This window comes from Stegostoma tigrinum, chromosome 12 (genome assembly GCF_030684315.1).
Source record: "Stegostoma tigrinum isolate sSteTig4 chromosome 12, sSteTig4.hap1, whole genome shotgun sequence".
Classification (NCBI taxonomy): domain Eukaryota; kingdom Metazoa; phylum Chordata; class Chondrichthyes; order Orectolobiformes; family Stegostomatidae; genus Stegostoma; species Stegostoma tigrinum.
In genome coordinates, this window is record NC_081365.1 from 60,190,759 (window position 1) to 60,209,829 (window position 19,071).

At 39.2% G+C, this 19,071-nt stretch overlaps 1 protein-coding gene across 1 annotated transcript; it reads left to right on the top strand.

Annotated features, from left to right (window-relative positions):
- The first annotated feature begins 2,583 nt into the window (after positions 1-2,583).
- On the top strand, positions 2,584-4,050 carry LOC125457130 (claudin-8-like). Its single transcript, XM_048540905.2, has one exon. The coding sequence runs from the start codon at positions 2,870-2,872 to the stop codon at positions 3,539-3,541; it is 672 nt and encodes a 223-aa protein (XP_048396862.1). The 5' UTR covers positions 2,584-2,869; the 3' UTR covers positions 3,542-4,050.
- Positions 4,051-19,071: the final 15,021 nt, after the last annotated feature.

The window sequence follows — 19,071 nt, forward strand, 5'->3', positions numbered from 1 at the left end:
AAGAGTATCGATCCACAGCAGAACTCAGAAGTACTTTAGGAGAGTATAGAGAAAACTATTAAGTCCATTTTAAGGTTGTAGATCTAATACAGTGAGCATACGCAGGATGAAGATGCCAGGCTCCATTTTTATGTTTTGGGCGAGTTTGTCTGGTGGGACTGCGATCTGGCCCACCTGGCATGCAGTATGCATAGGACCCTAGGTCTCTGCTCTCCCCTCTACAGCTGAATTCTTGATTTCCTGACTAACAGACTGCAGTCAGGAAGGATAAACACCAATACCTCTTCAATGATAATCCTCAACACCGATGCCCCATAGGGCTGTGTACTCAGCCCCCTACTTTATATCTTACACACATTTAGCTGTGTGGCCAAATTCCGCTCCAATGCCACTTGCAAGTTTTCTGATAACAACATCGTTATAGGTCAGATCTCAAACAACGACAAGACAGAGTGCAGGAAGGAGATAGAGTGCTTAGTGCCATAATGTGAAGACAACAATCTCCCCATCAACATTGGCAAAACAAAGGAGCTGATTATTGACTTCAAGAAACAGAGAGGAGGGCACACCCCTGACTCCAATGGTGCTGAGGTGAAGATGTTTGAGAACATCAAGTTCCTAGGAGTGACGATCACCAACAATCTGTCCTGGTCCACCCACATTAACACTATGGTCAAGAATACACAACAACGTCTCTACTTCCTCAGAAGGCTAAGGAAATTTGATATGTCCACCAGGAATCTGACAAGTTTTTAAAGAGGCACCAGAAGCACCATAGAAAGCATCCTATCTGGACGCATCACCGCGTGGCATGGCAACAGCTCTTCTCGAGACCACAAGAAACTACAGAAGCTTGTGAGCACAGCCCAGTCCATCGTGCTAACCAGCCTTCCAAGCACTGACTCCATCTATACTGCCCATTGAATCGGGAAAGCAACCAACATAATCAAAGGCCCCTCCCACCCCAGTAGTACCCTCTTCCACCATCTGCTGTCAGACAGAAGATACGAAAATGTTAATACACATATGAACAGATTCAAGAACAACTTCTTCTGCACTGTTACCATATTTTTGAATGGACCTCTCAAATGTTAATGTTGATCTCTCTCTGCGCCTTCTCAGCAGCTTTAACACTATATCCTGCACTCTGCTCTGTTATCCTGATGGGCTTCTATAATACAATCTGCCTGTAAATCATGTAAGACAACACTTTTCACTGTACTCAGTACATGTGACACTAAAAAATCAAATCAAATGAAAACAGGGCGAGTGAGTAATCATCAGGATTTTTCTCTTGGCTACCATCTGACTGCCACTGCTGCAAGTGTGAATGATATGTTGAGATTAGTCAGGTGCAATGCCTCCTGTAGTGAAGTAGCCTACAGAACATCCACAATTGCACGATGGTTATTTGAGACTTGGGATAGGCACTGAAGGATGCTCAGCATTATGTGCTAATAGGATGTGGGTGTCACTGGCTATTCTAGTATTTATTGTCAATCCCATTTGAATGCCAATTAAATGTGAGATCACATCTGGAGTATTGTGAGCAGCTCTGATCTCCTTATTTAAGGAAAAGCATCATTTTGTTGAAGGCAGTTCATAGGATGTTCATTAGGATGATTTCTGGTATGGAGGGAAGATCTTACGATTGAACAGATTGGGACTCTAGTCACTGGAGTTTGGGATAATGAAAGGAGATCTCATTGAATCAAATAGGATTATTGAGGAGCTTGACAGGGTGAATGCTGAGAGGATGTTCCCCCTTATGGAAGGCTCTGGGACCAGAGGAGAACGGTGGCCCTTTATTCTACTACAATTTAAGGCTGGGACAAACAGAAATTTCTTCTGTCAGAAGATAGTGAGTCTTTAGAACTCCTCCATACAAAGAGCTATAGGGACGGATTCCTTGTGTATATTTGAGACTGAGATGGATAGATTTTTGATCAATAGGCTAAACAAAGGCTACAGATAAACAGCAGGAAAATGGACCTGAAGAATGTTGGATCAGCCATGATCCTATTGAACGGCAGAGCAGGTTGGAAGGGGCCAAATAGAACACTGTTGTCCTATTTATTATGTTCTTAAAAAAAAAACAAGAAAAACTACATGTGCTGGAAATCTGAAATGAAAAAGAGAGAATTGCTGGAGAAATGCAGCAGCACCCACGGAGGGAGAAGCAAGGTTAAGGCTTTTACTCTGGATTCACTCTTCTCCCTTAAAATGTATCAGTGAACCAGACAGATTTTAACAACAATGAACCATTCTGATAGTTTTTACTTCCGCATTTTATATGGAGTTCAAACTTCACCATACGCCATGGTGGAGCTCAAATTTATACCCTCAAAAAAATTACCCTGGTGTTCTGGATTACTAAACAGGTGATTTTAACATGTCGCCACTGTGCCCACTGTGGAACCATAACGTGTAACATCAACTCTTCAGGACAGGAGCGCAAAAAACACTGGCAGCGAGGGAAGAAAAATAGTTTCGCCAATAAAACTTCAAATCGTTTGCACAGGTGTTTACCGCTTTCAAGATGCGGAGAAGAGCGCTCCTTTGTTTTATAATTCATCCCTGGAGGTCGCCTCATTGGCTGCAGAGCTTGCTCTGCCCTGTTATGTATTCTGTCCCAATCAGTGGTTCCTTTAAAAAGTCCAACAGCAGAGAAGAGAACGTCCTAACTTATTACGTCTGGGATTAATTGACCTTACGAAAGGGCAGAACATTTTGTTGCAGAGTTTTAACAGGGACCAGCTGGTAAAGCGATACACGACAGTTACTTGCTTGGTCTTTATTTGTGGTTCTTCTCCGACTCATTTTACGAGAAGGGAAGCTTTCGCGCTTGGAGCTGTAAACTGGAGACGAAATGGTGAGTTCTACTCTGCAAATCTTCAGCCTGGTCCTGGCAGTCATTGGCTTGGTCGGGACGTGTGCGGTGACCGGGCTGCCCCAGTGGAATGTGACCGCCTTCATTGGGAGCAATCTGGTGGTCTTTGAGAGGAACTGTGAAGGTTTGTGGATGAGCTGCGTTCAGCAGGCAACTTTTCGGATGCAGTGCAAGTTGTACGACTCGTTCCTGATCCTGAGGCCGGAGCTGCAGGCTGGCCGTGCGTTGATGTGCACTGCCGTGGCGCTGGCTTTTCTGAGCATCCTCGTCGCTGCCATGGGAATGAAATGTACTCGCGGTGGGATTCAGGATGAACAGGTAAAAAGCCGCATATTGATAGGCGCTGGAGTTCTGCTGATCCTCACGGGAATTGTCGTCCTGATCCCCGTGTCTTGGACCGCCAACATAATCGTTCGGAATTTCTACGACCCGCTGGTTTTGGAAGGAATGAAACGTGAACTGGGCGAAGCCCTGTACATCGGCTGGGCGACTGCCGGCTTCCTGTTAGCTGCAGGGGCCATCCTTTGCTGCTCGTGTGTGAATGGACAGAAACGGAGTTACAGTTATACACCTGGACAACATGGGAAACAGCCCCCAAAACAGACAACAAAGAAAATCCCCAGCATGTATTCCAAAAGCGAATTTGTCTAAATCATTTGAGATTCGCGGTGCTTCAGAAACTTACCAATCCAAAGGATAGAACCTAGGAGTGGTTAAAGCGACAGCGAAATGTAGAGAAGCATCATCCCTTCAGGTTTCGCGGTGAAATGTTGGGCTTTACATCCTTATCATTGTCATCATTTTTATAAAACTTATTCTGTCCAAATACCTATATTTTGTGATCTTTGTAAAACATCTCTAAAGCAGTTTGATGGATGTCTTTTTTATATCAAAGTTAGTTTTAAAAATTAAAGTGTGTATCTATTCAAATGTTTAAATATTTGCTGAGTGCAACTTTACAGGTATCTTTAAAAAAATGACTTACATATTCTTGCAAAACTGTTAGGGTTCAGTGGGACATTGCTTTATTACAGTTGGAGACTTTTTGAAGCAACACATAGTCTTATGGCATTCTGTCAACTGAATATACCGGCGTTTCAAAACTTTTTCTTACATATTGAGTTTTCATTTTAAATATTTCTGTGAATAATGCTCATACAAATGGTTGGCCATTGCAAATTTATGTCATAAATAATTAAAAATAATTTAATTATTTTCTGCAAATTTAGTTATTTATGAATTAACTTTATTGCATATCAAGATAGACTTGAATTGAATTGGACTTTTAAGTTCTGCACTGTACACTGCTCTTTAAATAATGCAAGTGGGACATGATTGAGGGTGAGAGTCCCTTTGTAAGGTATTTACAGTTTTTCCACCCCTATTGGTCTCCCTTTGATATGTGTTATAGTCAGTCAAGCTAGTGGGTATCATGTTTACAATATTTTTGTGACATTTTTAAACTCTGCTGCCAGATTCATTGGAGCATATGATGCAACTCATTTTCTTCCTTTCTTAACCATTCTGTTGCATCCTGGGTGTGCAGTTGTGCCCTGGTCTTTTCTCAACATTCCTCCATTTAATCTGGTGAATCAACATGTTGGAGCTCAAAAGCACAAAGCTGTATTGAGCACTTCACTGATTTCCTCCCAAACACACTATTGCTGCATTTACAATATCTATAATAATAGTCCATTTCAGGATTCAATAAATTTATCTGGTTTAGTGAGTTACCATTATTTCTTTTTTTCATTATAAGTTGATCTACATCTAGCATTTCATAATCAAATGGCAATGCTTATGTAGTGATAGTGCATTCATAGTTTTCAATTTATTTTACCACCCATCCTGTGTAGGATTTATACATATTAATTTCCTACAGTCAAACTTCTGTCGGCATTTCCAACATATTGATGCCTCCTCCTGCTTTCTAGTGATTATAGCCTGAAGTAATCTGTATTGGTTAGAATAGTGCAGATGATGAAATAAGGATTCTGCTCAAGTTTGTCATTAGGAATTCTATTTTTCAAGTTACTGAATATTTTGGATGGAATGAAATCAGACCTCGCCTCACATAAAAATCAATTTTGATAAATTTTCAAGTATTTTTATATGGAAGGCTTAAGATGACCAGAGATATCCAGTCTAGTTGGATTAACCATTGGAAATGCAGGGTTGTAGAGATAGGCTGGGTCTGGTTGGGATGGTTTTCAAAAGTTTGATGTGGTCTTAATGGGCTGAATGGCCTGCTTTCACATTGTAAGGATTCCATGATTCTGTGAAAATTGTACTGTTGAACCCAAGTATAGTTTATCTGCCATCACAGTTGACTTACGCCTTCATGTTCATATGGCTGATATCAGCTATTCCACTGAAATTGAAATTTTCCAGGTGCCATAATGGATTTTGAATTTGTGTCTCCAGATTATTAGTTCAAACCTCTGAACCACCAATCCAGTAGCATAGCCACTATGCCATTGTTAATATGACTATAATAAAAAAACTATATATACTTACAGTGGATCTTACCCATTCCTGTTATGATAGTGATGAAAATACACACTTAGGACCTATACTACATTACTTAGTACGTTTAATGGAATAAAATGATATTAAAAAGGAAAAAGATAACAAAGTGTAAAGCTGGATGAACACAGCAGGCCAAGCAGCATCTCAGGAGCATAAAAGCTGACGTTTCGGGCTTAGACCCTTCATCAGAGAGGAAGGAAAAAGGAAAAACACTGATTTAAGATGGGCACAGTGAATACCTGACCAAGCTGAGCCAAGCTTGTGAAATTATCAATAGACAACATCTAGTCAGAATTAACATGCATCAAAATGATTGAAGTAAGTCACTGATATCTGTATCTTTGGTTCGATTGACACCTTTCTGGAAGTTTTCCATATTGGGGTGAATGTTGCCCCCAGTTTATCCAATTTGGAAAAAAAATGCAGACACAGGAATCCACAAAGGAACTGTATAACAGAAACTTAGGAACAAAATGAGAGAGGAAAAAATGGACTCATAACAGCAGAACTGGAAGAATTGCTATCTCTCTCTCCCCAGGTTGTCTTCGTGTTTCTCAAAGGACAGTTCCTGGTGATCAAACAATTTGGAGAAACAATCACTCACTGAGAACTCAACAATATTTACTCATTTAGCTATTGCTGAGGATGCAAGTTTCAATCAAGAGATAATGACCCACAGGTTAAACCTAACTCTCAGGACTCGAAGGACTTTTTAACATGCATATTCTTGATCTTCCTTTTTGTACCAGACAGTCTTCCCTTTTTAAACATTATACCGAGATTTGTGTGTGACTTTGATGTCATGTTGCATTATTTTTCTTGAGGTTAGTAAATAAAGATGTGCAGGCTAGGTGGATTGTCTATGCTAAATTGCCCATAGTGTTCAGGGATGGGTCTGAGTGGGATTCTCTGAGGATCTGTGTGGACTTATTGGGCCAAAGGGCCTGTTTCCACACTGTAGGGATTTGAATTCTAATTCTAATAAAATTCCTCCTATTTTCACAAAAGAAAACCTAATTAACTGTTTAATTTTGAACCTGGGAACTATGGTTTAATTCAAGTGTGATCCTGCTGCATGCTAAAAACAAATTTGAAATGTTTCTTATGGTCAACCAAGGAGATTCATAAGATGGGCGCTGATTCATCTCCCCTCATCTGGTCATTAAACAACATCAAATTTTCCAACAATGACACGATTGCTAAAATGCTGAAAAATTTTGACTTAGAAACAAAGTTTAAATCCTGGTACGGATTGTATCATTTGCATTCATGTAGCCCCCAGTGCATTCACGAAGAAGAGGTTCATTTGCAGTTTGTCAAAATGTTCCACTGGTAATGTGAGAAATAATACAGTGTTTATAGATTGAATAGTTCCACTTTCAAAATAAAAAAGATTGGGTATTAGAAGAAACAAATATAATACTCAGTTAAAACTTTGCCCAAGGTTGCAATGTGATTATCGAATCTAGAAGTGTTGAATGTACCACAGAATCAGGACAATTTATGGAAAATATTTGGCTAGGTCAGTTGTTTAGCTGATGTAGATGTTGTGGGTGCAACATACCAGGACAAGTACATGACATAGGCTAAAGTATCAGCTTTCTCTGTCAAATATGTTATCTTTATGTCAAACATTAAGTTAATATTCTGTGTGTTGTTTGATAGACATAAAAGATCCAATAATTCTATTTAAAGAAGACTACAGAATTTGTCATGTATGTTGCCTTTATTTCTTTCTCAATACTCCAAAAAAGCAAAATCAATAAGTAATTCATCTCATTTTCGATTTTGGATTTTTGCTGTGTAGAAAATTTGGCTCCTGCAGAGTGATTGCTTTTAAACTGATAAGCTGTGAAGATTGTTAAGATATCCTGAGCCTGTGATGCAAGTATTGTATGAGTACCATAGAAGTGCACAGCATAGATCGCATATTTGTAGTTATGATTTTTTGAATAGTAAGTCTTTGAACATGGCCAGAACCTAAGGAAAGCTCATGGGGATGAATAGATTGGAACAAGAGGAGATCTAGTTGCTAAGTCTCCATTGGATTTTCCAGCATTCAGCCAGGGAACAGCAATGAAGCATCAGAGGGAGGGACCTAGAAACAGACTCCCTATCCAAATTTTCAGAGGAATTGGTTTAAAAGAGGGGATAATACAAAGTAGCTTACAAAGTAACCTTAGATTTGGTTACTATGATTTGAGTTTAATCCATCATAATTCTGAGTCACAAACAGATATTGCTGGAGAAACTCAGCAGGTCTGGCAGCATTTGTGGGAAGAAAGCAGAGTTAACTTTTCACGTCCAGTGACTGTTCATCAGAACTGAGTACAGACCTAATACCGAATAGAGTTAAAGTGCATGCTGAGCAAACAAGTGAAAAAGTTAGTCTGATGGGAAAGATTCAAGCTAGTTTAAGCCAGCTAGTTTAATCATAGCCTTTCAAATCCCATTTAACTAGTCGATAGTTAATTACTGACAACCAGCACTACAGGATGTTTGGAGAATTCCCTTTGACTGCAGTAAGTATGACTTTAATTGAAGTAATATTGGATATATTAGTTTAAAATTCTTGTAGTACTCCTCTTATTAAAAAAAAACTCAGCTACAACAAGTGCTTCATGAAGGGAACTAACTTTGTACACACAGACATTCAGGAAAAGCTCGGACAAGGCCCCAGATAGAAGACTATTGATGCTGGTAAATATGAATAGAATTGGGAAAAATAGGAACTGGATTTAAAACTGGTTTTAAGTGAAGAAGTAGTTAATATTAGGATCAATATCTAGAGTGGTCAGTAGTGCATAGTAGAATTCTGCTCTGAGACTATTTGTACATCAATGATTTAATAGTAGGCTTCAGCAAGTCGTGTCTACAATCATACAAATGATATAAACATAAATGATACAAATGAAGGTTTGTAAATAAAATCGTAGCTATAATGCAAAAGATAAAATGTCAGCATAAGTGATGCAATGGGGAAGGATGGATCATGTGGAATGTCAATGCAATTTGAAGATTTCATTTTGTACGACATTAAAAGCAGCGCATCAAACATATAATGTTTTGATAATGTGTAATAAAATACAAGATAGTTTGAAAATGATACAGGGAAGTCAGTTGATAAATTTATGCAACACTTTAGTAAGACGATGGTTGGAGTATTGTTTGTGGTTCCAGGCTATAAACTATAAGAAAATTGTTTGGCAACAGATGTGGAACAGAAAACATGAAGGCAGACTTGGAAAATGGGACCTGTTTTCATTAAAAGAGATTACAGGGTGATTTTATAGAGATTCTCCAAGTTTTGAAGAGATGGCACAATGCAAATAGCGACAGACTATTTCCAGTGGTTCATAGGCCTGGAATAAGGAGATGCAGGTATAAAAGCATTAACAACAGTGTACAAGTGTCTTTTGTTCTTTCAGAGTAAAGTAAAGCTGCTATAGTCTCAGAGGGCAGCATTCTCATTAAAGAGTGACAACTGAAGGTGAGTTTAACCCTTGGTGGCAGAGATTTTGTTTATATTTAAGGCAGAGATAAAGGCATAGATTCTTGATCAGTAACAGAATCAGGGGTTATGGGCAAAGTGCAAGAAAGTGGATGTGAGGAATCTTGATCAATCATGATCCTATTGAGCGGCAGAGCAGCCTACTCATGTTCTCATTTCCTTTGGTCTTATCACGCCACTTCATCTCATTTCTCAATAATGAGGTCAACACTGCAGCGTAGGCATTAGTCTATGCCAACCTACCTGTGTGAATACCATAACAAAACATGGCAGAATTCATCAACAGTAAAAGATTCTATTCCATCAATACATTGGTCATCTGTGATCATTCTAGAAGGTAGTGCCAGCTCTTCTGGAAGCTGCCGTAATGCTCCTGTTCTTGAGAACTGCCACTTTCCTGCTTCATTTCAAGGGTTTGCTATCTTATGAGAATGGCTGCCAGGGGACAATGGCTATTGTCTGCAACCATGACTAATGATTCCTTAGACAACCTTCTGAATGAGGCCAAACGTGCACATGAGTCAATCCATTTTTTTGACTGGAATCATTGTGGAGCAGACAATAGGCCTCCTGAGGATGAGATTCTGATGCTTGGATCCATTTGTTGGTTCCTTGCAGTACAGTACAGTCAGAGAGCACTGCTCACCTCAGTGTGCTGGTGCTTCTGTACAACTAGACTAGGCAATTGTGATGGAAATTGAAGACTAGGAGAGCAGCAGAAAGATGAGGACACTAAGCTGAAGGAACACCACATTCTGCATGATAGAGCACTGCAGTTTCAAACACAAAACGCCAGGCAGATTTTGTTTGGCAGTTGCTTCCAATAGATGTGAGCTGGGTACAATGATAAGTATACATTTGTTTTTGATTGAAAGCCATGCAGATCCTGTCTGTTTCCAGAAACAAACATAGTTTTTCTTTGTTTTTCTATTGCTTTTGCTATTACTAAATAGAAGTGAATGTTTTCAACTATTTAAAGCCCTTCATGTACGTAATACTCCCACCTTGAACAATGAGAAGATGTTAGTCTATAGCAGACATTTATGGGAAGAGTAGAAGTCCCTTAGACAGGGTTTGACGTTGCAATAATACTGACCTGTGTAACTTGGTCTTTATAGTTGCAATGAATCAGACAGATGATGATGTAAAAGAGCAATACATTAACAAATGTACACTTGTATTTACAACGAAGCATCGTCTATTCGCTCTCAGAAGTGTCTCTTTCTTGTTTTCCCCAAATAATACATGCATAGTGAAGGGCAGCCTCTGGCTGAAAAAGCTTTATAAATGGTGTCAGTATGAGAATTCTAGAATTTCCTGACAATGGGAGTACCTCCACCATTGCTGAGCAGAAGGTAGCATGAATGGGATGTTGTGGAGTCGTGGTGCATGGCTAATAAGATGATTTGCGGAGAATAGCATTCGAAAACCTGCTTCGGTTCAAGGGAAGAAACTCATCATGAAACTCACCAAAATTGACACTCATCCAATTTCTGGTAAAGTTCAGGCATCTGAATTCATCCTCAAAGCTACTTCTGTCAATTTGATCTGTCAGACCTATCCAAAGATGTTTTACACCCAAACTAAAATACTTCTAACTGATTGGTATCCATTTCATTCTGGTTACTTCCTTATGGAGTGCCTAGGTGTGTTTGCCATTGAATGCTGTGTAAATACAAGTGTTGTTATTGAAACTCACTGACATAAAAGGAGTTGGTATTCTGATGAAATGGAAAAAGGAGTTTGCTTTAGTTTGGTTCAGTGATGAAACTCGACCCTGCCTTCAAGTTCAAGCTGAACTTGGTTAAAAATCCAGGTTAAAAATTCAATAGCATTCTGCCAATACCTGCTTTCAACCATTGACAATCAAAAATTAATTGTGTTATCGATTTGTAAGGTCACAGAAGGAAACCACTCAGCCAATTGAGTCCTTTCCGTTCTCTGCAGAAACTAAATAGTCATTTCCCTTTATTAATTTTATGAGATCTTGATACATACAAAATTGAATACCAAATTTCTACATTCCAGCTCATTCAATGTGACTCTTATATGTGATTTGTTTTGCGACTTTTCTCTTCACGGGCCAGAAACTAATGTGAGTCCTTGTAAAGAGATATTTAGAACTTTAATGCTGGTGCTACTCCTAAGTACCATTCAAATTTATATCAATTTGACTTTTATATTGTGTGGAATTTGGCAGGCTAAAGGAATATCACAGAACACCAATGATATCATATTAAATTTATTTATGAACAGTAAAAGATCCAGTTTAGAAACAGCTCTATTTTTCTTTCTGGTATTTTAAATATTTACAATGTTGTTCAAGTAGAATGCTTCTTTTCCTACTTGCAAAGCTATTTTCTGTATATTGTATTGTAGGACATGAATTCCCAGGGATTGAAATGGTTTTCAACCAGTATCACTAAACAGATAACAGTGAAACAGGCAAATCGTATTATACTGCTTTTGAGACACTTCTCCATCATTTGGATCAGAAATCCACTGCTGCCTCAGTTCAATTACACTCAGGCTTGTCACCCCATTTTTTATATTCACAACTAAATGGGTATTTAGGATCTGTTATTGACTCCACAATATAAAAGATAGATGGGTTTTATGAGTATTCAATACCTTTCAAATTAAGGAATGTTCAAACGGTGGTGGGCAATTAAATAAGTGGAGGAGGAGGCTCCACAAATATGGGAGTCCAGCACAATATTGCAAAAGGTAAGGCTGAAACACTTGCAGTACTCTTCATTGAGAAGAGCTGAGTGGATGATCCATTTCAGCCTCCTCCAGAGGAACATAGAATCACAGATGCCAATCTTCAGCCAATTCAGCCATGATAACAAGAAATGGCAGGAAGCATTGGATATTGCTAAGGCTATGAGCTCTGACAACATTCCATAATCCTGAAGATGTGTGCTTCAGAATTTGCTGCACTCCTAGCCAAGCTGTTCCAGTATAGCTACAATGCTGGAATCCACCAAAAAATATGGAAAAATTATCCAAATATGTCCTGTATACAAGAAGCTAGTCAATCCAACCCAACTAATTCCATCAGTCTACTCTTGATCATTAGTTGGAAGGAGTCACCTACAGTGCTATCAAGCAGCACCTGCTCAGCAATAACCCCCCTGCTCAGTGACGCCCAGCATGGATTCTACCAAGGCCACTCATTTATTGACTTCATCACATCCTTGATTCAAGCATGAAATTGATTGCCCTTGATATCAAGGCAGTATTTGACTGTGTTAGGTATCAAGGAACTTCAGCAAAACTGAATTTAGTAGAAATCAGGGGAAAACTCTCCACTGGTTGGAGCCATACAAGGCACAAAAGATGATGATTTTGGTTGTTGGAAGTTGGTCATTTCAGTTCCAGGATATTTATGTGGAAATTCCTCAGAACAGCATCCTAGGCCCAACCATCTTCAACTGCTACATCAATGACATTTCCTCCATCATAAGGTCAGAAGTGGGGGTGGTTCCCCGAGATTGCACAATGTTTAGCACCATTGATGACTCTGCGTATACTGGAGCTTGTCCATACTCAAATGCAGCACCAATGTGTACAATAGCCAAGTAACATTTGTGCCACACAAATGCCAGGAAATTACCATCTCCAACAAGAGGGAATCCAGCCATCATCCCTTGGTAATCAGTGATGTTATCATCACTGAATTCCCAACTATCAATATCCCCGGGGTTACCATTGATTAGAAACTTAATTGGACTAGCCATTAAAATACAACAGCTATAAGAGCAGGCCAGATGCTAGGAATCCTGCAGCAAGTAACTCACCTGGTTTCCCAAAGATTGTCCATCATTTACAAGACTTAATTAGGATGGGTGATGGAACATTCACAACCTGCCTGGAAGTGACAGCTCCAACAACAGTCAAGTCTATACCTTGTTATCGCAGATTCCCCAGTATTGGCAGTTCCTACTTTATCTGTAGACTGCAACATTTGGAAAGAAATTCTGCAGACATTTTCTGCACTATGAAGAATCTCAAATAGACATTACCGAACACCAGACATAACAAAAGAGCATAATTCCCAACCCCAAAAGATCATTATTTCCCACCTCTAACATGTGACTGCCCTCCTCCTAACACCATTAAATGTTACAAGGCAACAAATTATGTTCTAGGAACAAAAACAAAGTTGCTGGAAACGTTCAACAGGTCTGGCAGCATCTGTGAAGGAAAATGTTAATGTTTGGGGTCCAATGACCATTCTTCAGAAGTGATGGCGGCTGGGAAAATGTCAGTTTATGTGCTGAAAATAGGGAGGTAGGTGGGGTAGGGAGTAAACAATTTGATAGGGCCCAAAGAGAGAGAAATAAGTTGGACAGACAAAGGAGTTGATAATGATCAACTTGCAAAAGCAGACCACTTGGTTGGCACCTCATCTACAAACATTCACTTCCTCAACCACCAACATGCAACAGTTCAAGATAGTAGCTCAGCGCTACCTTCTTTAAGGGAATTGGGGATGCCCAATAAATGCTTACCCAGCCAGTAGCATCCACATCCCATGAATTAATAGATTTAAACATTTGTACGTTTTGGAATTAGTATGGAACTTGCACATTCTTTCTGTGTCTGTGTGGGTTTCCTCCCTTAGACAAAGATGTGCATGTTAGGTGGATTGGTTATGGGGAATGCAGGGTTACAGGGATAGTGTGGGAGTTGTGGGTCTATGTAGGATGCTCTTCAGGAGTTAGTGCAGACTTGATGGGCCGAATGACCTCTATCAGAACTGGAGGAATTCTATGATTCTACGATCCTATTATTCTATTCAGACAACATTCTTCTTTCCAGTTCAGTCAAGTTGAATTTTTTTCTGGGAGGAGCTAGAGTCAGCCAAATGAGATCATAAATAAACTGACTAATGCTAAGCTGAAACTCGCCACAGACTGATCTTTCCACAAATCCTCAAGCCAAATTGTAGCGAAGAAGAGCTTGTGTGCTTTCAGCTGTATTGTTCTATTCTTGCCTTTGTTCACCCTTTTCTGTTCCCATACGTTTTCAGCTTTGGGCGTTAATGCTGGAGGGAGGGGTGGAGTGGAATAAAAATACCACTCTTAGCAAAGTGCAGCTCAATACGTGACTGAGCAGCAATCAATATTTCTATTCAGAAGTGAAAATAGACCTCTCAGGGCTTATGGAATAAAACAGAAATGTTAGTTTCAGGTTTCGTCTCGGTCAAAACTATCAGAATAAAAATAACTTACAGTTTGTGGTGTTTTGCACTTCAGGGCATAATATTGGATAAATTAACTTTCCAAACAACAATGCAAAGCAGATGGTGCAATGTTTTCTTTCTGTAATGAGGGATCTATGTGCAGGTGGGCAGTAATACTATGGCCCTGAAAGATACCAATGGAAAGCAAAACAAAGTCTAATTTATGAATGTTCAATGTTACAAAACATTAAGAAAGTAATACTACAAAATAATGATAAAGGAGAATAACTTCACAAAATTATTGACTCTCTATTGCTTTGCACATTTTACTTTATACCCTACTTGCAGCAGTATCTAGGAGATTAATCTTTATTTTTTTCACTTCAATGTGTCAACAGTTCACGGTTGTTTACCTATGGTTAGCATATATTTATTTATAATGAATAGTTAAGTACAAAAACATGGCCTATGATTTCTGTTAGCCTGAGTGTATCTGACAGGTAAATTGGGGAATTTGCATACTTAGATAAGACTTGTAAATTTTGTAACGACTCTCGGAAAACTGGTGCTTGATTTCCAGTGAGTTACTCCAGCAAGCCGTAACAGCATCATCTCCAAATTAAGCATTGACTTCTGGTGATTTTCCTATCACAATCTCTAAGCTTATAGCACCCCAACTTCAAAAAACCCACTGCTACATCCCTTGCAAGATCCATAAAGCAGGACTCCTTGGTGATATATTAATTCAGAGGTATATTGAACATTGAACATAGAACATAGAACATTACAGCACAGTACAGGCCTTTCGGCCCTCAATGTTGTGCCAACCTGCCATACCAATCTGAGGCCCATCTAACCTACACTATTCCATGTATGTCCATATGCTTGTCCAATGACGACTTAAATGTTCTTAAAGTTGGCGAATCTACTACCGTTGCAGGCAAAGCGTTCCATACCCTTACTACTCTCTGAATAAAGAAACTACCTCTGACATCTGTCCTATATCTTTCACCCCTCAATTTAAAGCTATGCCCCCTCGTGCTCGACGTCACCATCCTAGGAAAAAGGCTCTCCCTATCCACCCTATCTAACCCTCTGATTATTTTATATGTTTCAATTAAGTCACCTCTCAACATTCTTCTCTCGAATGAAAACAGCCTCAAGTCCCTCAGCCTTTCCTCGTAAGACCTTCCCTCCATACCAGGCAACATCCTCGTAAATCTCCTCTGCACCCTTTCCAAAGCTTCCATATCCTTCTTATAATGCGGTGACCAGAAGTGTACACAATACTCCAAGTGCGGCCGCACTAGATTTTTGGACAGCTGCAGCATAACCTCTTGGTTCCGGAACTCGATCCCTCTATTAACAAAAGCTAAAACACTGTATGCCTTCTTAACAGCCCTGTCAACCTGGGTGGCAACTTTCAATGATCTGTGTACATGGACACCGAGATCTCTCTGCTCATCTACATCACTAAGAATCTTAGCATTAGCCCAGTACTTTGCATTCCGGTTACTCCTACCAAAGTGCATCACCTGACACTTGTCTGCATTAAACTCCATTTGCCATCTCTCCGCCCAGCTCTGCAGCTTGTCTATGTCTCTCTGTAACCTACAACATCCTTTGTCACTATCCACAACTCCACCGACCTTAGTGTCATCTGCAAATTTACTAACCCATCCTTCTACGCCCTCATCCAGGTCATTTATAACTTTGCTTCTTTGTTTCTTCTCATGTCCTATTCCTTCCCAGTTATAGTCAAGGTTTCTCCCATGACTTCCATCACTTAGCATTTCCAGTTTACTTGCTTTAACCATTTACATTTCATCATAGGTATTTGAGGACTTTTTTCTTCTCCTTAAACTGAGGTGCAATCAGACCTCATACATTTGAACTTGTTCTAATGTATTGATTAAGTTCTCAAACTAAGCTCACTTCCTCTAAATAAAAACTATTTCTTCAGGAACCCATATCTGTCCTTGCTCTGCTTGTCTTTTGTAAGAATATATGGAGAATTCTTTGTTTTGGTCCAACTCAGCCCTTCTCCTGAACCTTATCTTTAATGTTGATGACTGTATTAGCATCATTTCCTGCTCTCAATCTGTAACAGAGAATCTTGTTATCTTTCCTCCCAGTTTCCACCTTTTCCTCACTTATACATAGTCTATACCTGACTTTCTTTCTTTTCCTTCCATGAATTATTTGATTCCAATTCTGGTAATAGCCCATCATCAAATATTCACTATAACTTAAACCGAGATTTCCTCAAAGCATTTGACAGGTTCCTGATGTTGACCATCTCATTTCCTGCAATTCAGTTCTCACACATTTCCCACCCTTCCTGGACAATGTTATGGTGGACCTTATCTTTACCCTTCATCCCATTAGGATTTGAATTCAACAGATCATCTTCCATCATTTCTGCCACATCCAACACAATGCCACCATCAAACGTACCATCCTGTTCCATCTGTTTCAGTATTTTGAATATATTGCTCCCCTTGCAACATCCTGGTTCAATCATCTGTCATCCCTAGTACACCCTCTCCTTCCCAAAACAAATTTCCTATGCAAGCCCAGGAAATCTAAATTAAATCTTTAATTTTGTCCCATTTCTTTCCACAGTTCACAATCCCCAAAATCTACTTTCAAGTGAAGCACCAATTTATTTATACTTCTTCCAACTTACTGAAATATGTTCTTTCCTTGTGGTGTGGTCTCCACTATAATGGGGAGACCAAAGACTGACTGTTTACCTTATATTATCAACTGTGTTCAGCCTGCAATCATGACCCTGATCCTCTGATTGCCTTACATTTAAGTTCTCTGCTTCTTCCCTACAGTGGCTTTCTATCTTTGACATTCCACACAGACCCACTGAATTCAACATTAGCTTGAAGAACAGTATTTCATTTCTCAATTAGGCACTTCAGAGCCTCTGAACTCAAGAGTAGGTTTAGTATTTTCAGATTATAATTGCTGTCTCCATTTTCTTTGGATGACAGCTGTTTCTGAAGATTCTACTTTTCGTGTTTATACTGCTTTAGAATTTCCTTTTCTTTCATTGCCACATTGTGGGAATTCATCGTGTGCCAATTGGCTTCCAAGTTTTGTAAATTACAACAAAGACTGCACTTCAAAAGTTGTGAACTGTTCTGGGACATTCTGAGGTCATAAAAGACTCTATAAAATATCCATTTTCTCTTCTTTTGACTTTTATTTAACAAATAGCTGTCAAATAGTATCGACGTTGCAAGATTAATTAATAATTGATAACCTGTTTCGGATCAGTGGAAGTACAACAAATATTCACTTTTGTTTAGCAGTTTCGGTCTATTGTACGTGCTGGGTGGTAACTTACTGAATGCCAGAAATGGCTGGCTACAGAGAGATTTAGTTTCTAAACACAGGATTGGAGATTAAAATTTGTTTGTGATTAAGATTGTCTAAAATGATCTTTTAGGTACGTTTACAGGGATATTTTTCATTTTACAGTAACTTGCTTAATTAGCCTTAGGGGTTAACAAAGAACACTGTCATCTCTCCATTCTGAAATCCATTGTTCAGAAACATTAGTTGTCGAATTATTTTATGAGCAGATCCAAGTAACTAAAGCACAATTTTGGTACAGAGTTTTGTGAGTGGAAACATGGAAGATACAATTTCTGAATGAGTGAAACATTTTTATGATTGCTTACAATGTTTACTTTTTTTATTTTTTAGGATAAATCATTATATATAGAGGCTATGTAGTTATATATATGTTTATAGACTAGTAGTTAGGCATTCTAATGTCATTCTATAATCCAGAATATTCTGAAAACCAGAAATGACTTCATTTCAAATAGTCAGTGACCTAATCTTCCCTGACAATCGGTCATAGATGTGCTGATGGACTTTTGCCTTCACCAGAGTATTTGTACTAGATGAAACAATGCTTTACGTTATTAGACCCCATAACATAAGAACTGGATAGAGTCATAGAACCAGCCATAGAGTTATACAGCATGGAAACAGGCCCTTTGGCCCAACTCTGCATGCCGACCAGGTTTCCTAAACTGAACTATTTGCACGGTAGCTTAGATATGGTAACATAGCACTGAAAGGTTTGAAAGACTTTTGTTAGAGCTCCTTGTTCACAATCATAAACACTGCCGTTGTGTGGGCCAGTTATGAACAGCTAGCCTATAGCACGCTTCCCTCATGAGCAAGTGGTTCCAGTTAGATGGGAACTGAAAGCTGTATATCATCAAGTCGCATGCCATGATTGAGTGATGATATCATAGTTATATCTGTTAAGGTATATAGCATTCTAAGGTATATAGCATTCTAACTGTGATACATAACACAATATTCTGCACCGTTTACCAGAATTAATATAAATAACTTGTGCTTATAAACTTAGTTTAGGACTAGATTGGGTGCCAGAAGCTGCTCTCACTGCCAAGAAGCATGAAGGAGCATCCAACTTGACAGGGTAAATGACACCGAGCATGCCCTCTGAGTGATCCGCTTCTCTATCCCTCAGTGGTGCTGCAGCCACAGAGGTCAGTCACACACTAGCAGCACCTACTTGCATTCAAACACATAAAACTTGTGTGATTCTGACTTCTCATAGCCCAAGAAGCTGACATGACAGCTGTACACCAAATTGGATAATGAAGGTCTTAGCAATAACTGTGTTCCCGTTTCAAGTGCAGTGACCTTTCTTGAGACCCTTTCTGAAGAAGGGTTAATGAACTCAAAATGTTAATTTTGTTTTCTGTCCACAGATGCTGCCAGGTCTGCTGGGTTTCACCAGCAATTTCTGTTTTTGTTTGTTTCAGATATCTGGCACTTGCAGTTGTTCATTTTATTATTTATTGAGGCAATAAGTGTATTGTCCTCTCTCAAAAACAAGATAAGTCCTGAAAATCATTATACATTTAAAGGGCCATGCACTCTGTTTCT